Source organism: Macrosteles quadrilineatus, unplaced genomic scaffold, assembly GCF_028750875.1.
Source record: "Macrosteles quadrilineatus isolate MER2022 unplaced genomic scaffold, UCM_ALF_1.0 Scaffold_1__1_contigs__length_201487025, whole genome shotgun sequence".
In the NCBI taxonomy this organism is placed as follows: Eukaryota; Metazoa; Arthropoda; class Insecta; order Hemiptera; family Cicadellidae; genus Macrosteles; species Macrosteles quadrilineatus.
Genome location: NW_026542594.1, coordinates 180,739,562 through 180,757,556, shown reverse-complemented (window position 1 = coordinate 180,757,556; position 17,995 = coordinate 180,739,562). Strand labels below are relative to the sequence as shown.

The window sequence follows — 17,995 nt, the reverse complement described above, 5'->3', positions numbered from 1 at the left end:
AGCAGAATAGGACAACACCTGAAATGTTCTGCCACGAGACAAGCTTAGAAACAAATACACTACATCTAGTGTAATGTACACAAGAAATTACCTTAAAGGTTGAACTTGTGTACAGACAAGATGTAGCAACTGATTTATTCCCTTAAATATTGGTTGTCAATAATCGAATGCCATTAACTAAGGATAACATTTCTTACTGTGTAGACCATATTTTCTCTAACTTTGGTGGCAACAAATTCAAGAAAAAGCCCTTATTTCTAAAGGGAAGAAGCTATCAACGTGATTCTCTTGCAATCAAACCTAAAAATACTAATTTATCACAATGGTTTTTAATTAATTATGAATAAACAACAAAAATAATTTAAGGTAGAGGATTGTTTCACTTTTGCAATATGACAGTTAATAACATTCAATTTGGTCCTAAAAAAGTTACATGAAGTTTTTATGAAAACTCAAGCTTGTAGGTTAACATTTTATTCATGTTAAAGAAGGAATTTCCTCCTTGATAAAGCGAAAATTGGAGGATGAAATACTTAAGTTGGAAGTGGAGGTTTTTAAATCCAAAAAAGGAAAACAAATAAGAGGATGAAGTTACTTTGTAGGCTGTATAAGGAACTGCTCATGAGCTAAAGAACAAAAGCTGAGAAACAAAGATAACTTGTGTGAATGGCTAGCAGCAATGGAAGCAAAAGTAATATATGTAATTTAGTAAATCTTGTGTGTACTTATTTAGTGAAAAAATTCTGTAAATAGAAAATCATTAAAACAATGTTCATTTTATATTAATTTAATATTACTATCCAAAAAAATCATTTAAACAAGAAAGAATGAGGATATAAAAGAAGACACAATTATTAGTCTATGATGATTTCTTTCTAAGTACAGTATACAAGCATTAATACTTCAGTTTCATTGCAAGATTAAAACTAATTAGTCAATAAATAATACTAACACAACTTGAAGACCGGACATGATAAGACAAATTCTATCAGATCAATTACATAAAGCTTAAAGCTCGTAAGATTGGGGTTTATGATATTTTTAAATTAAGTAACAAGAGATCACAACAAATTTGTTTAAGGTCAAAAACCTTACAATATTAACATATCAGTTTTACATTTTCTCATAACAATTTATTACTAAAGTCACCTAGAAGTGATGCCTTAAAGCTGAACAAATTCATAAAATTAAGGTTGATCTAAAGGAAACAGTTAACTAACTACTGTAGCCTACTAAACTAAAAAAAACACATGGTGGCACTGATCAGTACCAATGAATACAAACACCTTAAGAAGCGCAATGCCTTTGTTAAAAATTCAGTCCGGGATTGAATTTTGGTTAGTTCCTGTGGCCGCCGCTAGGTAGACTATCACGAGCGTGCGGTCAAGTCAGATGACTGAATGACATTTAGTGAGACAAAGAATCGGTTTAGAAAGAGAGAGAGATATAGTAGCGTGTCCGCTGCACAAGCGATTCTAGCGGCGGCCCCACAAAGCTCATTTCGACGGCAAAATTCCAGTCTGACTATTCTCCATAAGCATTTCACTTCTTAAAGGGTTTGTATTCATTGTCAGTACACTACATAGCTGTATGATAAAATAATTCACAACTAAAGTAAACATAAAACATTATCTGATAATGAACATTTAAACTCTCATAAACTTGCAAATACATCAACAAACTAGAACAAACAATATAACAACAATGGTATGGAATGGAATGACATGAGGACAACATGGTTGATTGCACAGTAAATACTTAAAATAATAAAACATTGAAAAGTTAGTTTACAAAAACATAATTCTAAGACTGTGTAACTCTCTTTTAAATAACCTACATGGAAGTTAGGAGATAATTTAATTCAAATAATTTAAAAAATTTATAGTGGAAAACCAAATTATTTATAATCAATAAAAACTTTAAAATTCAAGAAGTTATTCAAAATTCAACTCGTCCAAGAAACACAGCACCTAAACAAGATATGTTGTCACCTTAAGATATTTATTTTGAGTTTTCCGCTAACTACAAATTTTAACTCTTAAGGCGCACAGTGTAAAATTAACATAAGAGAAGCATTTAAATGACATCAGGGCACTTGAACATAATCAGACATCCAAAGAGGCTTCATATTTTACAATAGTATTAGAAATATAATTGCAGTTGACAAAGACAATGGTAGATAGACTATTCACTCCAACCTTTCCAGCCAACAAAGCTTATTTTTCCTGAGCCTCCAAAATATCAAAATTTGAAGCAGCTTTGCCAAGGTAAACGAAACCAAATATTACATCCCCCTGATAGAATCACAATGCTACAGTATTTTATTTTATGACTAATTATAGCACAATATGACAATTCATAAAAAAATACATTAAAACAGGCTGTTGGAAAGTACACGACAAAGAGGTCTTCAATCTTAATTTTTAATGTGAGTTTTTATTTATAGTCCATAACTTCTAGCCTTTGCTATTCAATAAATATCTTATCAAATAATCTGTGAAATCACAGTATTTTGTAAGGTCCACCATTAATGACAAAGGACAGTATCGAATCAACAAATTTACATAAGTGAAAAATATATTGGTTACGCTCCCTTTTCATAAGAATTCAAGTCTTTACATAATTTTGGCCAGCCAAACTTCCTTGTAATCGTTATCTGTTTAATGTCTTGATAATTAGTTGTATACAAAAACAGTCAAATAAACATTAATAATGTTACATAAAAATAAATTGCAAATCCATTATATTTGTTTCAATAATTCTATAGTTAACGTTTTTATACGAATAATTATACATTTTTACAGCAGTGATTCACAATGCATTTGCGGCAAACTATTTACAAACGAAGAAAATCTTAACCTCATGAGCTGGAGAGGGAGAATGATTCTATTTCTTTCATTTCTGTGACGGTTTCATCGTCCATATTAAAGCTGACAACAACTCTCAGTAAAATTGGTTCCTGAAAAAAAAAATAGTGGTCACATTACATCAATAGAAATTACTGATAACTTTTTATTTTTCAGGACCTATAGAAGCCTCATTTATTGTGTTTTAGTTCATCTAACAAAAATCTCTTAATTCACTTAGTGTGGATAACATTTTACAAAAACCTTGAAACTTATATCCATTCAAACACAACCACTAAATGTATGGTTTACAATGCAACTCCTAAAATAGCAGTGAGACACAATCTTATCCAATCACTAATACTATCATTGAACTAAAAAATAAATGAGTTTCATTCATTGAGTGTATGGAATTCTATTGATATAAAATCTGCATGGTAAAAAGAGAGTTGTGAATAGCCAAATTGTTGAAGAGAGTAAACTATAAAGCCAAGAGGGAGGAGAGGAGTATTTTAGTTATGTAGCTAGTCTTAGAAATGGTTGGAGGCTTATTGTGAATGATGTCACAGTCCAAATCACGCTCTAATCTAGGCTGTTGCACCACCAAAACGAGAGTAGACTCTCCCTAATCCGGCACTGCGCCACTCCAGGTGTCTTTTGACAGGGGAAGTCTTCCGCGATCGTGTGAAAATTCTTATTATCTCCCGCGGCCGTGTAGACATCATCATCCACTACCACGGTCATTGTCGTCTTTTGCAATAGTAGAAAATCATGACATCTCCCGCGGCCGTTTAGACATTATCATCGCCTCCCGCAAACACAGAAACATCATTGTAGTCTTTTGTGATTGCGGCAAAATTATGAACAACTCCCCCACCTGTTTAGACATTATCGTTATATTCCACGATCGAGGCAAAATCTCCCGCGGCCGTGTAAACCTCATCATCCACTCCCGCGGTCACGGAATCGTCATCGTTGTCTTGTGCCATTGCGGCAAAATCATATACATCTTCCTTGGCCGTTAGATGACATTATCGTTGTATTCCACGATAAATTCTGATCATCACCCGTGGACGTGTAGACGTTATCATCGTCTCCTACGATTACGGAAACGTCATTGTTATCATGCCCAATCGCGGGAATAGCGGTTGCGATCTTTGGAGACAAGTTTCAAGTGTTTTTATTGATAACATTCCAGTAAACCGGCATTTTCACTAATCTAGCAGTATCACGGTCCTATATCTGCCGGATTACTGAGAGTCTACTGTATGTTATCTTTGAAATCAATGATTGACTGATTATGACTGATTGTTTAGAATGAAAAGGGTAAGATACAGAGAGGTAAGGTACAGAGGAAACATTAAATTGCGGGTATTGCATTGACTTTCTGCAGGTGTTTTTCATATATGGATACTGACTCCCCCATGAATCAAATTGTTTTTACCCCCGCAGAATCAAATCGCGATTTGATGCATCGAATCGGAATTTCGATGCATCGCACACACCTACTCTACTGTCGGGGAAAAAAGTTTAGACACTCGAGTTTAGAGCTCTACAGAAAAGTTACCAAACTAACTTAGAAAAACACGTAGTATATCTAAATTTTCGTTGTTTTATTCTACGTATTCCTGTGAAAACAAAAAATTTTTAGCTCGTTTAGGAAATTTTTTATGACAGTCGGAAGGTAAAAACTCCCTGTTTTTAGAGTATCAAAAACCATCTTATGACTTTGAAAATTCGCACAATGTAAACTAATCGTCAGAACCTTATCAAACTTTAATACAATATAGACACATATATAATGAATTAATTTGTGTAGTTTAAGAATTTATACTCTACCCAAAAAGTTTTTGTTCTAACTTTTGTAAATTACTTTTTCTCAAAAACGGCAAACGCTAGAAAAAAAATTAAAAGCTTGTTTCGAAGGTGATTGTTTTTGTATTTGAAATATTGATACTGCTCAACCAAATTGTTACGCATATTATTTATATAAGTTAAAATTTAATTTGGATAGTGCAGAGGCCGAATAAGGCACTTCCATACCGCCACCGGCTCTGACTGGGTGCATACCCCATACAGTGTTGCCAAATTGAACACCTGGACACTGAGCAGCGATGGGCTGCGAACTGTTGAGTCAAAACTGAACAGCAGTTATTATTAATTACCATTTCCTATCACCTTTTCTAATGATGGCTTTGGACCTCCAACGTCACTCCCTCACTTCTAAAAAAAAACATATAGCACTGACAATCATTGCATATTCCCAATCTGACAATTTAGATTTAGCACCTATATTTGGGGTGGTAATACTTTCGACCATTTGGATGAATGCAAAACATGATATTTCCTGTGAGTCAGTCTGTGACACACACTGCGTGAATCACCTTACGCTCGGTCAAGGTCCATCGTGGCAACACTGCACTGGATTCCTGAGCGAGCGATGGCGTTTGCACCCCTTGCAGGCGCGAGATCATCCAGTTTTTTGTTAATTTATATAAATGACATGCGTAACAATTTGGTTGAGCAGTATCAGTATTTCAAATACAAAAACAATCACCTTCGAAACAAGCTTTTAATTTTTTCTCTAGCGTTTGCCGTTTTTGATAAAAAGTTGATTTACAAAAGTTACAACAAAAACTTTTTGGGTAGGGTAAAAATTCTGAAACTACACAAATTAATTCATTATATATGTGTCCATATTGTATTAAAGTTTGATAAAGTTCTGCCGTTTAGTTTACATTGTGCGAATTTTCAAAGTCATACGATGGTTTTTGGTACTCTAAAAAAAACAGGCAGTTTTTACCTTTCGACTGTCATAAAAAATTTCCTAAACAAGCTAAAAAAATTTTGTTTTCACAGGGAAACGTAGAATAAAACAACGAAAATTTAGATATACTACGTGTTTTTCTAAGTTAGTTGGTTACTTTTCTGTAGAGCTCCAAACTCGAGTGGCTAAACTTTTTTCCCCGACAGTAGGTCTACCAGACTCACCCTTGTAGAGCTGGCTATCAACATGACCTGAGTGATTGCAGCTGGAGGTAGGAAGGGGTTGTGAGCTGGTAACTCAGTGCTGGACGGAGGCTGCAGCTTCAACTTGCACCCCTACAAACATCAAACTACAGTGACAACTGGTCTCATGAACTCCCATCAAAAGTAACTCAAGTAAATCTTTATCTGATATGAAAAAGTATTGGGATTAAATCCATTGATAACTAATGATTTATGGTTTAACAAATCCAAATATATGCATACTGCCCCCCCCCCCCTTACAAATAGGCTGAGTGTAAGGAGAAAGTGTAGCATTATCTGTTTTGGGCCCGATGAACCCCCAAAAAAGTGGTTTTTGAAGTAATGTCTCCGTGTAGATGTGTGCAGAGCAACAGACTACACCTGCAGTAGATTTCAGGAACACAAAAAAGGCTCAAACGATTTTAATTTGTAATTATTTAGTATGTCTTCTAACTATAACGAAATAGTACAACCCCAATGCTGTAAAAATAAAAAAAAGTAAAAACATCATTGACTTATCCTGGCATTTGATGAGTACAAAGAGCACGATATACGGACTAATTACTATGAGTTACCCAGAGTTCTTGGCCCAATAATAATCAGTACCACATAACTTCTGACAATACCTTGGGTACAATGGCTTGAAACAGGTAATCGGTGACTGGGAACTGACTGCTGCTAGTGGTGGTGACGACAAACACAGAGACGTCGGGCCGAGGACTGTCTCTGCCAAAGTGGATCTTGACGGAGATGCCTCGCTCTTCTACTACAGTCAGCGGAGGTAAACTGCCTACAACGTCCACATAAAATACTGAAGTACTTTCATTGTTAGTTGACAGTGCAATAAAATAAAGAATATTATGCATGATTTTAAATAGCCACAAGCATTGACCGGAATTTTACTTTTACATATTGCCTTTAGTGTCAATAAATTCAATTTTAAATGCTTGAAAACTCACTTGTTGAGGTATCATTCATTCTGATGAATAGAGCATTTTACAACGAATTTTTAACTCCCATAGCTTTGTATAATAGCAAGTTTGGTTGAAGAAGTATTCAAGAAAAAGGAACATCAAACAAATTTCGAAATCTGATAAGATTATTCGTTTGAAAATTAATATATACCACGATATCAGTAATGTCTCCATGGTCATTACATAAGATAATTTCTTCCAACAAAACACATAGGCTTTGGTCACAACTAGTTTGAAAGTTCCCACAAAAAAAGGTATAAACTTTTAGGTTTGAAACACTGGACACTGTTCGGTATAGACCATTTAATACAATTAAAAACTACTAGCTTGAATTGGTTTTTTGACAACAAATTGAAATTTTTAATAATATAAGCTGAATTAGTCAGAAGAAGTTTCATGTTGGAAAATCACTGATAGAAAAATCTACTTTTGGGTGTTTGTTGAACTAGCATCTCAGACTACCGTGTGAAAGAGACAGGTCCAAGCACCAGCGTATCCACACAAATTTGAGGGTTTTTAACCACTTTACTTTAAAACTGTTAAACAGTTTCTTCCACCAAAAATGCCAATCTTGCCAAAAATAAGAACAGCTTACAGAATATTATCAACCAAATCATGCACAACTTAAATCTTGTCTTAATTTCAAAGCTCACCAGGTTTTATACTGTCCAAGGTAACATTTACGTCTCCCAAGGATCTAACGACAATCTGTTCCTTGGGTTGTTCTATAGTCTTGTTCTCTTCAGTCTTTTTAACAGGAGTCTGTTCAATCTCTAGCAGAGGTTCTGGCTTCGAAGTGTCTAGAATACAAGCATCTCCGTTTAACTGAGGTGGCTCCGAGGTCAACAGGTCACTTGGGCCATCTGGTGAACAAAACAGGATTTATAAAGCTGTGGTTAAAGTTGAAAAAGCACCCCAAAGCAGAATGGTTCCTACGTGTCTGCAACGGCCTGTGAAAACCTCAAAATGTGTCCGCAAGCGCTAAAACTAAAAAGCTAAATAATGACTTATATACCGGTATATATATATATATATTCACTCTTTAGGGCTACTAGTAATATAGTTAAATAAAATAAGTAAATTTCAATAACTTGTATAGCCTACTTTTAAAACAAAAAACTAAAAAACTATTAAGGGGTAGGCATAATCAGGTTATTTAAATTTACTTTTTTTTAAATACCTATATATATATACACATACCTTAACAAGTGTTAACAAGGTCTTCAGAAGTAAAACTTTAAATGTACTATAGTTTCTTTATATAAACACACTAGGGATGGACGGGATTGAAATTTTAGTTCGGGACGGGACGGGACGGGATTTTTATTTCCTTCCCGATTTTCGGGACGGGATGGGACAGGATTTTTTTCTGTGCATAAAAAAAAGTACTGTATTGCAGTTACCAAAAAAGACATACGAAATCAATTTTTACCATTTGTGGCACTGATCTATAAAAACCAAAAAATGGGTAACAATTTACAGGTACCTATAGAAACTTGTGACTCGCGGGTCACGGGGTGATCGTCTATAGAACTCACGGTCACGGCGCGATCGTAGTCATGACTCGCGGTCACGGCGCGATCGTCGGTATGACTCCGCGGTCACGGTGCGATCGTCGTCATGACTCGCGGTCACGGCGCGATCGTCGGTATGACTCGCGGTCACGGCTCGATCGTCAGCATGACTCCGCCATCACGGCATGATCGTCAGTATGACTCCGCGGTCACGGCGCGATCGTCGGTAGGACTCTGCGGTCACGGCGCGATCGTCGGTAGGACTCCGCGGTCACGGGGTTATCGTCGGTATGACTCCACGGTCACGGCGCGATCGTCGGTATGACTCCGCGGTCACGGGGTTATCGTCGGTATGACTCCACGGTCACGGCGCGATCGTCGGTATGACTCCGCGGTCACGGGGTTATCGTCGGTATGACTCCACGGTCACGGTGCGATCGTCGTCATGACTCGCGGTCACGGCGCGATCGTCAATATGACTCTCGGTCACGGCTCGATCGTCAGCATGACTCCGCCATCACGGCATGATCGTCAGTATGACTCCGCGGTCACGGCGCGATCGTCAGTATGACTCGCGGTCACGGCGCGATCGTCGATAGGACTCCGCGGTTACGTCGTGATCGTCGGTATGACTCGCCATCATGGCATGATCGTCAGTATGACTCCGCGGTAACGACGCGATCGTCGGTAGGACTCCGCGGTCACGGCGTGATCGTCGGTATGACTCGTGGTCACAGCGTGATCGTCGGTAGGACTTCGCGGTCATTCCATTTCCATTCCATTTCGTTTTGTCATGAGAGCCGAAGCCCCCTGACTGCATACCCGGTACCTATCCTTTAGGACATACCCGGGCCCCATGATGTAGGCCGAAGCTTACGCATCAACCTTTAGCACATCATGGGCGGATGACTTAAGGTCATCAAGCTCGCCGGCTGCCGAAGCAGACCCTTCGGAGAGAGGGTTGCCCCTCAATCCTAACCAGGGATTCCGGCTACTTGTTTAAGCGTCACTCCACCTGGGTTCCACTAGGTCGAGACCTAGAGGTCCATGGTAGAGCGCCCCGACGCATTTAGTGCAAGCAACACTCGGGACCTATCTAATCCCCGACAGGCAGAACCCGCCATCGATAGCCAGGAGGAAGGGGACCATCAGCACGCTGACGGGGGGAACCCCAACCTCCCATTTACACCGCTGCCCGATCGAGGCCTTACCCATTGCTGGGAAACCAGAGATAACCAGAGCGATAGATCCCCAGATACCCCTGGCGGGCTCGGACCCAGCACCCGATCTACTTCGTTTGCCCGTCAGACCCAACATCACTGCCAGGCCATCAGGGTTTCCCAAAAGGAGGCAGGTATAGAAGTGGGACCCACCCGGATGAACCTATCCACCAGAGGTGGCGACACCCTTGACTCAATTGAGGTTCCGGGAAGAACCCCCCACACTCAAGATAACCATACCGTCCGTGCTCAGAGACAGGGATTGGTTTGCATAAGTACCTACAAACCGTTGCCCTCACACTGCGGAAAGTTACGTTGCCCTTAAGTGTCCCCGTGAGCTGCGGGTACTTGCCCGTTTTCACCTCCAGGAAAGGTTACTTCCAAAGTCGAGGATTTGCCCACTGAATGCTGGTCGCACACAACAAGCAGGCCGAAGCCCAAAGAACCACAGACACAGGTAGGTTAGAGATTATGATGTACTTCCATCTCTCCTAGAGCTAAACACCCCTCCATCCTGGATAAAGGAATGTCACTGGGACCCAATGCCCAATCGTCCATGTCTGTGGCCAACTTGAAAATGCCGATACCAACACGGAGCATTTACCTCCCCTCTGGGGGACTTCGCGGTCACGGCGCGATCGTCGTTATGACTCCGCGGTCACGGCGTGACTGTCGGTATGACTCCGCGGTCACAGCCCGATCGTAGTCATGACTCGCGGTCACGGCGCGATCGTCGGTATGACTCCGCGGTCACGGGGTTATCGTCGGTATGACTCCACGGTCACGGTGCGATCGTCGTCATGACTCGCGGTCACGGCGCGATCGTCGGTATGACTCGCGGTCACGGCTCGATCGTCAGCATGACTCCGCCATCACGGCATGATCGTCAGTATGACTCCGCGGTCACGGCGCGATCGTCGGTAGGACTCTGCGGTCACGGCGCGATCGTCGGTAGGACTCCGCGGTCACGGGGTTATCGTCGGTATGACTCCACGGTCACGGCGCGATCGTCGGTATGACTCCGCGGTCACGGGGTTATCGTCGGTATGACTCCACGGTCACGGTGCGATCGTCGTCATGACTCGCGGTCACGGCGCGATCGTCGGTATGACTTCGCGGTCACGGCGCGATCGTCGTTATGACTTAGCGGTCACGGCGTGACTGTCGGTATGACTCCGCGGTCACAGCCCGATCGTAGTCATGACTCGCGGTCACGGCACGATCGTCGGTATGACTCCGCGGTCACGGGGTTATCGTCGGTATGACTCCACGGTCACGGTGCGATCGTCGTCATGACTCGCGGTCACGGCGCGATCGTCGGTATGACTCCGCCATCACGGCATGATCGTCAGTATGACTCCGCGGTCACGGCGCGATCGTCGGTAGGACTCTGCGGTCACGGCGCGATCGTCGGTAGGACTCCGCGGTCACGGGGTTATCGTCGGTATGACTCCACGGTCACGGCGCGATCGTCGGTATGACTCCGCGGTCACGGGGTTATCGTCGGTGTGACTCCACGGTCACGGTGCGATCGTCGTCATGACTCGCGGTCACTGCGCGATCGTCGGTATGACTCGCGGTCACGGCTCGATCGTCAGCATGACTCCGCCATCACGGCACGATCGTCAGTATGACTCCGCGGTCACGGCGCGATCGTCAGTATGACTCGCGGTCACGGCGCGATCGTCGGTAGGACTCCGCGGTTACGTCGTGATCGTCGGTATGACTCGCCATCATGGCATGATCGTCAGTATGACTCCGCGGTAACGGCGCGATCGTCGGTAGGACTCCGCGTTCACGGCGTGATCGTCGGTATGACTCGTGGTCACAGCGTGATCGTCGGTAGGACTTCGCGGTCACGGCGCGATCGTCGTTATGACTCCGCGGTCACGGCGTGACTGTCGGTATGACTCCGCGGTCACAGCCCGATCGTCGTTATGACTCGCGGTCACGGTGCGATCGTCGGTCCAATAATCGCGGCCACGGCGCGATCGTCGTTATGACTCCGTAAATGTGTCCGCAGGCCCGCGTTTCTCGGCGTTTCGTGGAGACGTAGGAATTGGCTAACTCTGGAATTCACTAACTCGGTCGTGTGTCGGAACTGGCTAACTCTGGAACTGGCTAACCGTCTCAGTCAGGAATTGGCTAACTCCGGAACCCGCTAACTCGATTTTGTCTCGCGGCGGAATTCGCTAACTCTGGAAGTCGCTAAACCGGCCGCGCCCACTGCACGGAGCGTTGCCAACCTTATTCGACGAAATACTCGTACACTGCCGTATTTCAAAATGTCAGTGTCAATGAAGATACAGTAAATGTTATTGTTTTTTGTTATCAATTCCACTTTTAACAGATAACTAGTCCAAAGTAATTCAAAGACAATAAAAAAATCATGAAAAAATGTTTTTTATTTTTATTTAACTGTACAATGGCCAATTAAATGTTTATGATTTTGATCTTAAATATAAATGCCATCAGTATAAAAGAAAATAATATAATATGAAAAATATTTAAAATTCAGTTTAATAGGTACTAAATAATTATACCTCTACTAAATTAAGCTAAAATACACGCAAGTTCTCAAACATGCAGAAAACAAATTTAATCGTAATGTTGTAATAAACCAAAACTATTAATTAATACAGTCATCAACCATGGTAACTTGCATAACTAATTCATACACTTAAAACATAGATAAAACATACTCCCTTAGTTAAAATTAAATGTTCGTCGTTGAATCGTCAAACGTGTACAAATATGACATAGATCAAGTTTCATATCAACTTATAGAATAGCTGTAGGCCTAATGGTTTAAACCAAAGCATTTTAGGCCTACTAGTAAATAGTTGCCTAATTCTAAAATGGGTTGAATTTTTTAGTAATAATGTTACATGTTTTAAAACAGTTTTTAGTTTGTACACCTAAGCATCACTAGTAAATAATAGGAGAAGATATAATATTCATATAATAAAACGTGACAGGTTTATTTTAATTCACGATTTTTAATCAACGACTTGACGGATTTTCCTGATTTGAGTGTTGGGTTTCCTTTATATTGCTTTCACAATCGAAATAAACTATACCAAGCCATTGCTCGGTTCCCTGTTCCCCGGTACTGAGCTACTCAATAGACTATAGCTTTGTTTTTGGATAAGATCAGACAATTTTAGCTATGGCCACCATTCATAAAAATGATAACAAACAAGAACGACTAGGTCCATTTAGCACCATAAAAAATCCACACTTTTAAAAAGTAGGCCTACTGAAAGACGTAAAATTAATATTAATTGAACAAAATTAAGAGGATGACCCGACTTCTAACTAATTGCCTACGATAACAGAAATTTTCAAGTTGTATATATGCATATACAAATTTGTAATGCAATCCATGAATACATTAGGCCTACCACTTTATAATGTATTGATCAATATTTATTTAAATTCAATAGCTCTATTTAAAAAAAAACATTACCACTACAATGTATTTCTGTAATGACGTTTAACGTGTACATTTTATCATGATTTATGATTCAATTTTATGATTCAAGGTTACAAGCCCAGTATATAAAATACGAACTTAATAATCATATTTGCAGAAGTTCACAAAATGGTATTTATTTCAATAAAAGAAACAAATGGCGGACTACGATAATAGATATTTCGTAACATGTAAAAGATCCAAATTAAATGTTCAGTATTATCTTTTTGCATCCCAATAAGCTACTATTCAAGTGAGAAACCCACATACAAAACATACCCCCTTATATTAGTACATTTTCTCATCCTTATGGATCAGCTGAAGACAGTTTTATTGTTAGGTCTGTTCGGTGCACTGTCTTTAGAAGTCGTGTTTTGTTTATACAATTGTTTCTTGTTTTCAGTCATTTAAAACCTCGTTTAACCAAATAAATCGTTCTAATCACAACTAATAACACGTCTCCTAGTTATACAACCAAACATTAAACAACTAATCATAAAGTTAACTATAAAATAATAGAAACACAATTTCGTCGACACTTGCGATCAGTGTCACCGGACATGAACTAGACACGAAATACGAGCTCCAAAGTTTACTTGTGTTGGTTAGGCTATGGTAAGACTATAATACATTTTCCACCCTAATAATCATAAGAATAATATTAAACATACTTCTAAATATAGTTTATCGACTCTATCAACTATAATGTAAGGTATATTTTTGTACATTTTATCAACTACGTTGCTCTTAATCCTATAGTTATTCGTAGGATACGACATTATGGTACCGATACGATATAGGTACTACACTTTCGGCAACACTGGCTAAAAATCTTCGTGCTTTGCTCCCATTGGACGGCCCGCGAGGCTTCTGATTGGGAGTTAGCGAGTTCCGCCGAGGGACCGAGTTAGCGACTTCCGTACGAGGACGGAATTCGCTAACCCGGCTCTAGAGCGGGTTAGCGGGTTCCGGAGTTAGCCAATTCCGAAACCGAACAAGTTAGCGAGTTCCTCTCATCGACCAAATTTGAAGATAGGGCGTTTAACATGGGGTTAGCGAGTTCCAGAGTTAGCCAATTCCGCGGACCCGTTTCGTGTTCGCGACAATGTCGCAGCGTCGCTCGTTGTTCTGCTTTGGGGAAAAAGCATAATAAAATACACGGTTCCGGGCATGCTTCGCAGTTCTTATTTTGCTTTGTAAAGAGAGGCCTTTCTATGACCAAAGTCACCAAGGAGTGAGCAAGCTAGTGTAGTGGTTAGAGCGCGGTCCCTGAGGTCCTGGGTTCAAATCCCACAAAATCACCAATGGATTTTATCTAAGTGATAATTCCGCAACCCCTAGGTCTAGTCTGAAGTAATGTGAAAAACAATCTCTGCCTCGTACCTAGCATCTTAGGCCAAAAAAGGGGGTAGCCATTGTTGAAAGATTGAGAGTGGCACTGGATAAAGCACATGGTGAGTAGGTAATTTACACACTGCAGAAACAAATAGGATTGCCCACCTTATAACAGTGAATGAAACTAAACCATTCCAGAGAGTTTTTAAAGGTAGAGCGTACTTTTTTACCAGAAACTTGGAAAAACAAAATTAAGCAAACTAATAGCAATATCACTATCTTAAAGCTAGTAGAACTTGAAACTTGGGCTATACCAGAAAGTAAGTCAAACGCCACACTGTCTAGAAGGCCGGGTGTAGAGTGTATGGCGGGTGTGACGTGGAGGGGAGAGTTCTGTTGTGATAACGACAGCTCGTTCATAGACATCTTGGCGGGGGCACTGGAACAATGGAAAACTAACTGTAAGTATAAAACATCCAAACTCCCACAGCATTTCTATAAATTTTTTTAATAATTGTAATGATTACAAATTAAATAGCATCTATAAAATGTTCACAGGGTAGTCAGTTTGACAATAAAAACTGACGTTGCACACTACTGTGTAATGTACAGTGTACAGTGTACTGACGTAATGTACACTGCAAGTGTGTACATTAAAATAAAATAAATTTTGTCAGGAATAATATACAGATGTATTCTTTCATGTCATAAACCAAGGTTCAGATTAACCAAATCAATAAGTTATCATGACTTTTTACGTGTAAAACGTTTTTATAAGTCACTACTTAAAAAAAAAATAACCTGAAATAAATTTTTCAGTAAGCTAATCTTCATATATCTTCAAGTGAGTCCATTTTATGGGTTAGATGAGATGTTTATTATTTAAATGTTCGCACAAATTCACTAGGCCTAGCCTAATCTTAGATATTATTTTTTATGTGTGGTAAATTTATCGCAAATCGTAATCCAGGTCATCTTGAAACTGTTTAATGTGACAGTCTTTTTTATTATCAAAGAGAGTGGAGGCATCTTAGTTTAAACCTTGCATTTGCCGTCCACATAGGCTACGGATCTGTGTGTGGAACATATTCAGTAAAGCAAGGGGTGAGCCGGTGCAGTACAAAGGTGAACTGAACTGATAAAAAGTAGTGGCAGGTACAAGGGTCCGAATCGATGAAATTGCTGCCTTGGGCCCAAAGTCCGTGGCACTACCAACTTATAGCAAATTTGTAAAATATTCTGAATTACTGAAAAAGTGTTATTTGTTAACTTACCGAGGCGGAGGCTGTGTAACAGTTGGTAAACTCTGCCTCAATAAGCTCTCACTAAGAGCGTCCAACTCCTCAAGGCCTGTCTTCCTCTCCATCGGCTTATCTGGTATTTCTGGAACAGATCAAATAATCATTGTATTATGATCTTTAATCTCAAAAGTTCACATTCTAGGCTAAATGTTAAGATTTCAGATTTTTAAATATATTATAGTAGTCTTGATCATCCAACTACGATTATGTGAGATCCCATTTTATCTGACCTGTATTCCTGCAGATGATCGAGTACAGTGACATTGGTGCTATTACAGACTGACAACTTTTTCTATTTCTGTCTGTACTCAGAAGACACTTGCCCCGCTTTAGGCTCCTACACTGAGTATATTAGCTTGATGCGTAGCACACAGTTTATCGACTTCTCATACTCCAACTTCCTCATCCTTCACGTCTCTTATTGCTATGTCATTATTTTTGCCATTGGTCATCACCCTGACAAAAACATCTTTAGAGCAACGGACAAAATGTCCAAAATGTAGCATATCTATAAATACCCCCGCCGCAGCAAACCTGCAGACTAAGCGAATTTCCATTTGACTGATTGGATTTACACTGAAATGTCTACTTAAAAATATAACATTTTCCCCGATTTAAATAGAATTAGTCTAACAAGTACTTAGGTTTGCTGCATCAGGGAGGGTAAAACTATTTTTTTTTTGTAAAATGTTAATAGTTAGTAAGAAATAAAAACATTTTCCAAATTGATCAAAATATGTTCATAAACAAGCAAACTACAACAGTTTACTTATTCTCCATAAGAATAACATGGGAATTTTAAATTTACAATTTTTTGGAATTTTCTCCGTAACCATTAGGCGCATAATAACGCTTCAATATACTAAATTATTTGTTTTTTTAAGCTCTACAAAATGGTTTGGAAAGAAATTGCTAAATTTTATGATTTTTGGGTCAAAAATGGGAAAAACCTATTTTTACCCCATAAAACCCCCCGTAAACCCCCGTTCCCATGATCCGATCATGCTCGATCGCGAACTCGTTCGAATAAACGTAGGTTTACACGTTTGTACCAAATTTCATCAAAATCGGATCATTTTTGCTCGAGTTATCGTGCTGACGGACACATATATATATATATATATAAATATATATATATATATGAATTCGAACGGATGGTGTTTTTGGCCTCTAGGGACCTCAAAACGAAAAAAAAAAATCGGTCCCGCGTCCAGGTCTTACCATGAGTACTACGGTAATAGCTTATTCCCTATATGGGAAATTCGCTAAAATGTAATCTTTCAGGATAAATTCCAGAATTTTTTCATAATTCCTGTATTTTCAGGTTTTTCCTGAACAACCCTGCGCTATTACCTGGTTTTAGTGGTGTGTGAGTAGCGATTAACGAAGAAGACACAGGTTGAGCGACGGAGCTGAAGATGTCTCCAAGAGTGGACAGATCTCCGAGAGGTTGAGGTGGAGGAGGGGGAGCCACAGCAGACGACAACAGCTGTACACTGTCCGTACTAGTCATTGGAACATCTAAATCTGCAGGCAGAAGCCAAAACTCAATACTGTAATTTGTTGCAAAATCTATGTTACTTGCTTAAAAACAATTGTACACATAGAGCTTTTAACCAAGCAAAAATGACTAATTCATTGATTTAATGCATATTTTGACTATTTTTTGCCAGGATATGGTATCACAAGTACTTACCTCCACCATCTTTGCTAGGTATATCTACTCACTACTGTTCAATCCCAATGGTCCATCTCACCACTAAGGGTCTGCAGACCAGACTTTTAAACGTCAAGTAGTGTCAGGTAAAACATTTTGGTTATCGGAACCTCCTCCAAAGTCTTGGCAAAATCTTGAGCAACTACTAAGGTCACGGAAAAACCTTAAAAAAATTTTGGTAAAATCGTAAATTTGATTATCACACATCTTTGCAGACGCTTTCTGCAATCCCAAAAAATAAGAGCTCAACTCAAAACTAACCCCTTGCACTTCTCTAATAATCTACATATATGACCTCACGCTAGGTTTGAACCAGTCCCTCTGGCCGACGCTAGGCCTGACATAACCCGCAGATCCCTTATCACTATAGTACTGACCTAAAGTGTTGATCTGATCACAAAGCAGGTTGACAGTGTCGTGTGGCTGAGCAGGTTGTGTAGGTTGTACAGGCTGGGTAGGAGAGCTCAGGTCCAGTAGACTACCCTTGACCCCTCCTGCTGACCCTCCCTGTACTATCACGGCAGAGTGCTTGTCGATCACCTCCCCCAGCTCATCGTTGGCAGCGAGCACCTCATCTGAGAGAAACAGAGTGTTGATGAATATA

The 17,995-nt window shown here is 39.9% G+C and overlaps 1 protein-coding gene across 1 annotated transcript in view; it reads right to left on the bottom strand.

The window, feature by feature from the left end:
• Positions 1 to 851: 851 nt before the first annotated feature.
• Positions 852 to 17,995, bottom strand: part of LOC128991021 (ADP-ribosylation factor-binding protein GGA1-like) — a 41,674-nt gene continuing 24,530 nt past the window's right edge. Inside the window, exons 8-15 of the mRNA XM_054413733.1 lie at positions 17,769 to 17,966; positions 17,028 to 17,201; positions 15,648 to 15,756; positions 14,688 to 14,812; positions 7,483 to 7,692; positions 6,482 to 6,645; positions 5,838 to 5,948; positions 852 to 2,959 (exon numbers count right to left, since the gene is read on the bottom strand). Coding sequence (XP_054269708.1) covers positions 2,861 to 2,959; positions 5,838 to 5,948; positions 6,482 to 6,645; positions 7,483 to 7,692; positions 14,688 to 14,812; positions 15,648 to 15,756; positions 17,028 to 17,201; positions 17,769 to 17,966 — 1,190 coding nt within the window. The 3' untranslated portion in view covers positions 852 to 2,860. The remainder of the gene's footprint in view (positions 2,960 to 5,837; positions 5,949 to 6,481; positions 6,646 to 7,482; positions 7,693 to 14,687; positions 14,813 to 15,647; positions 15,757 to 17,027; positions 17,202 to 17,768; positions 17,967 to 17,995) is intronic.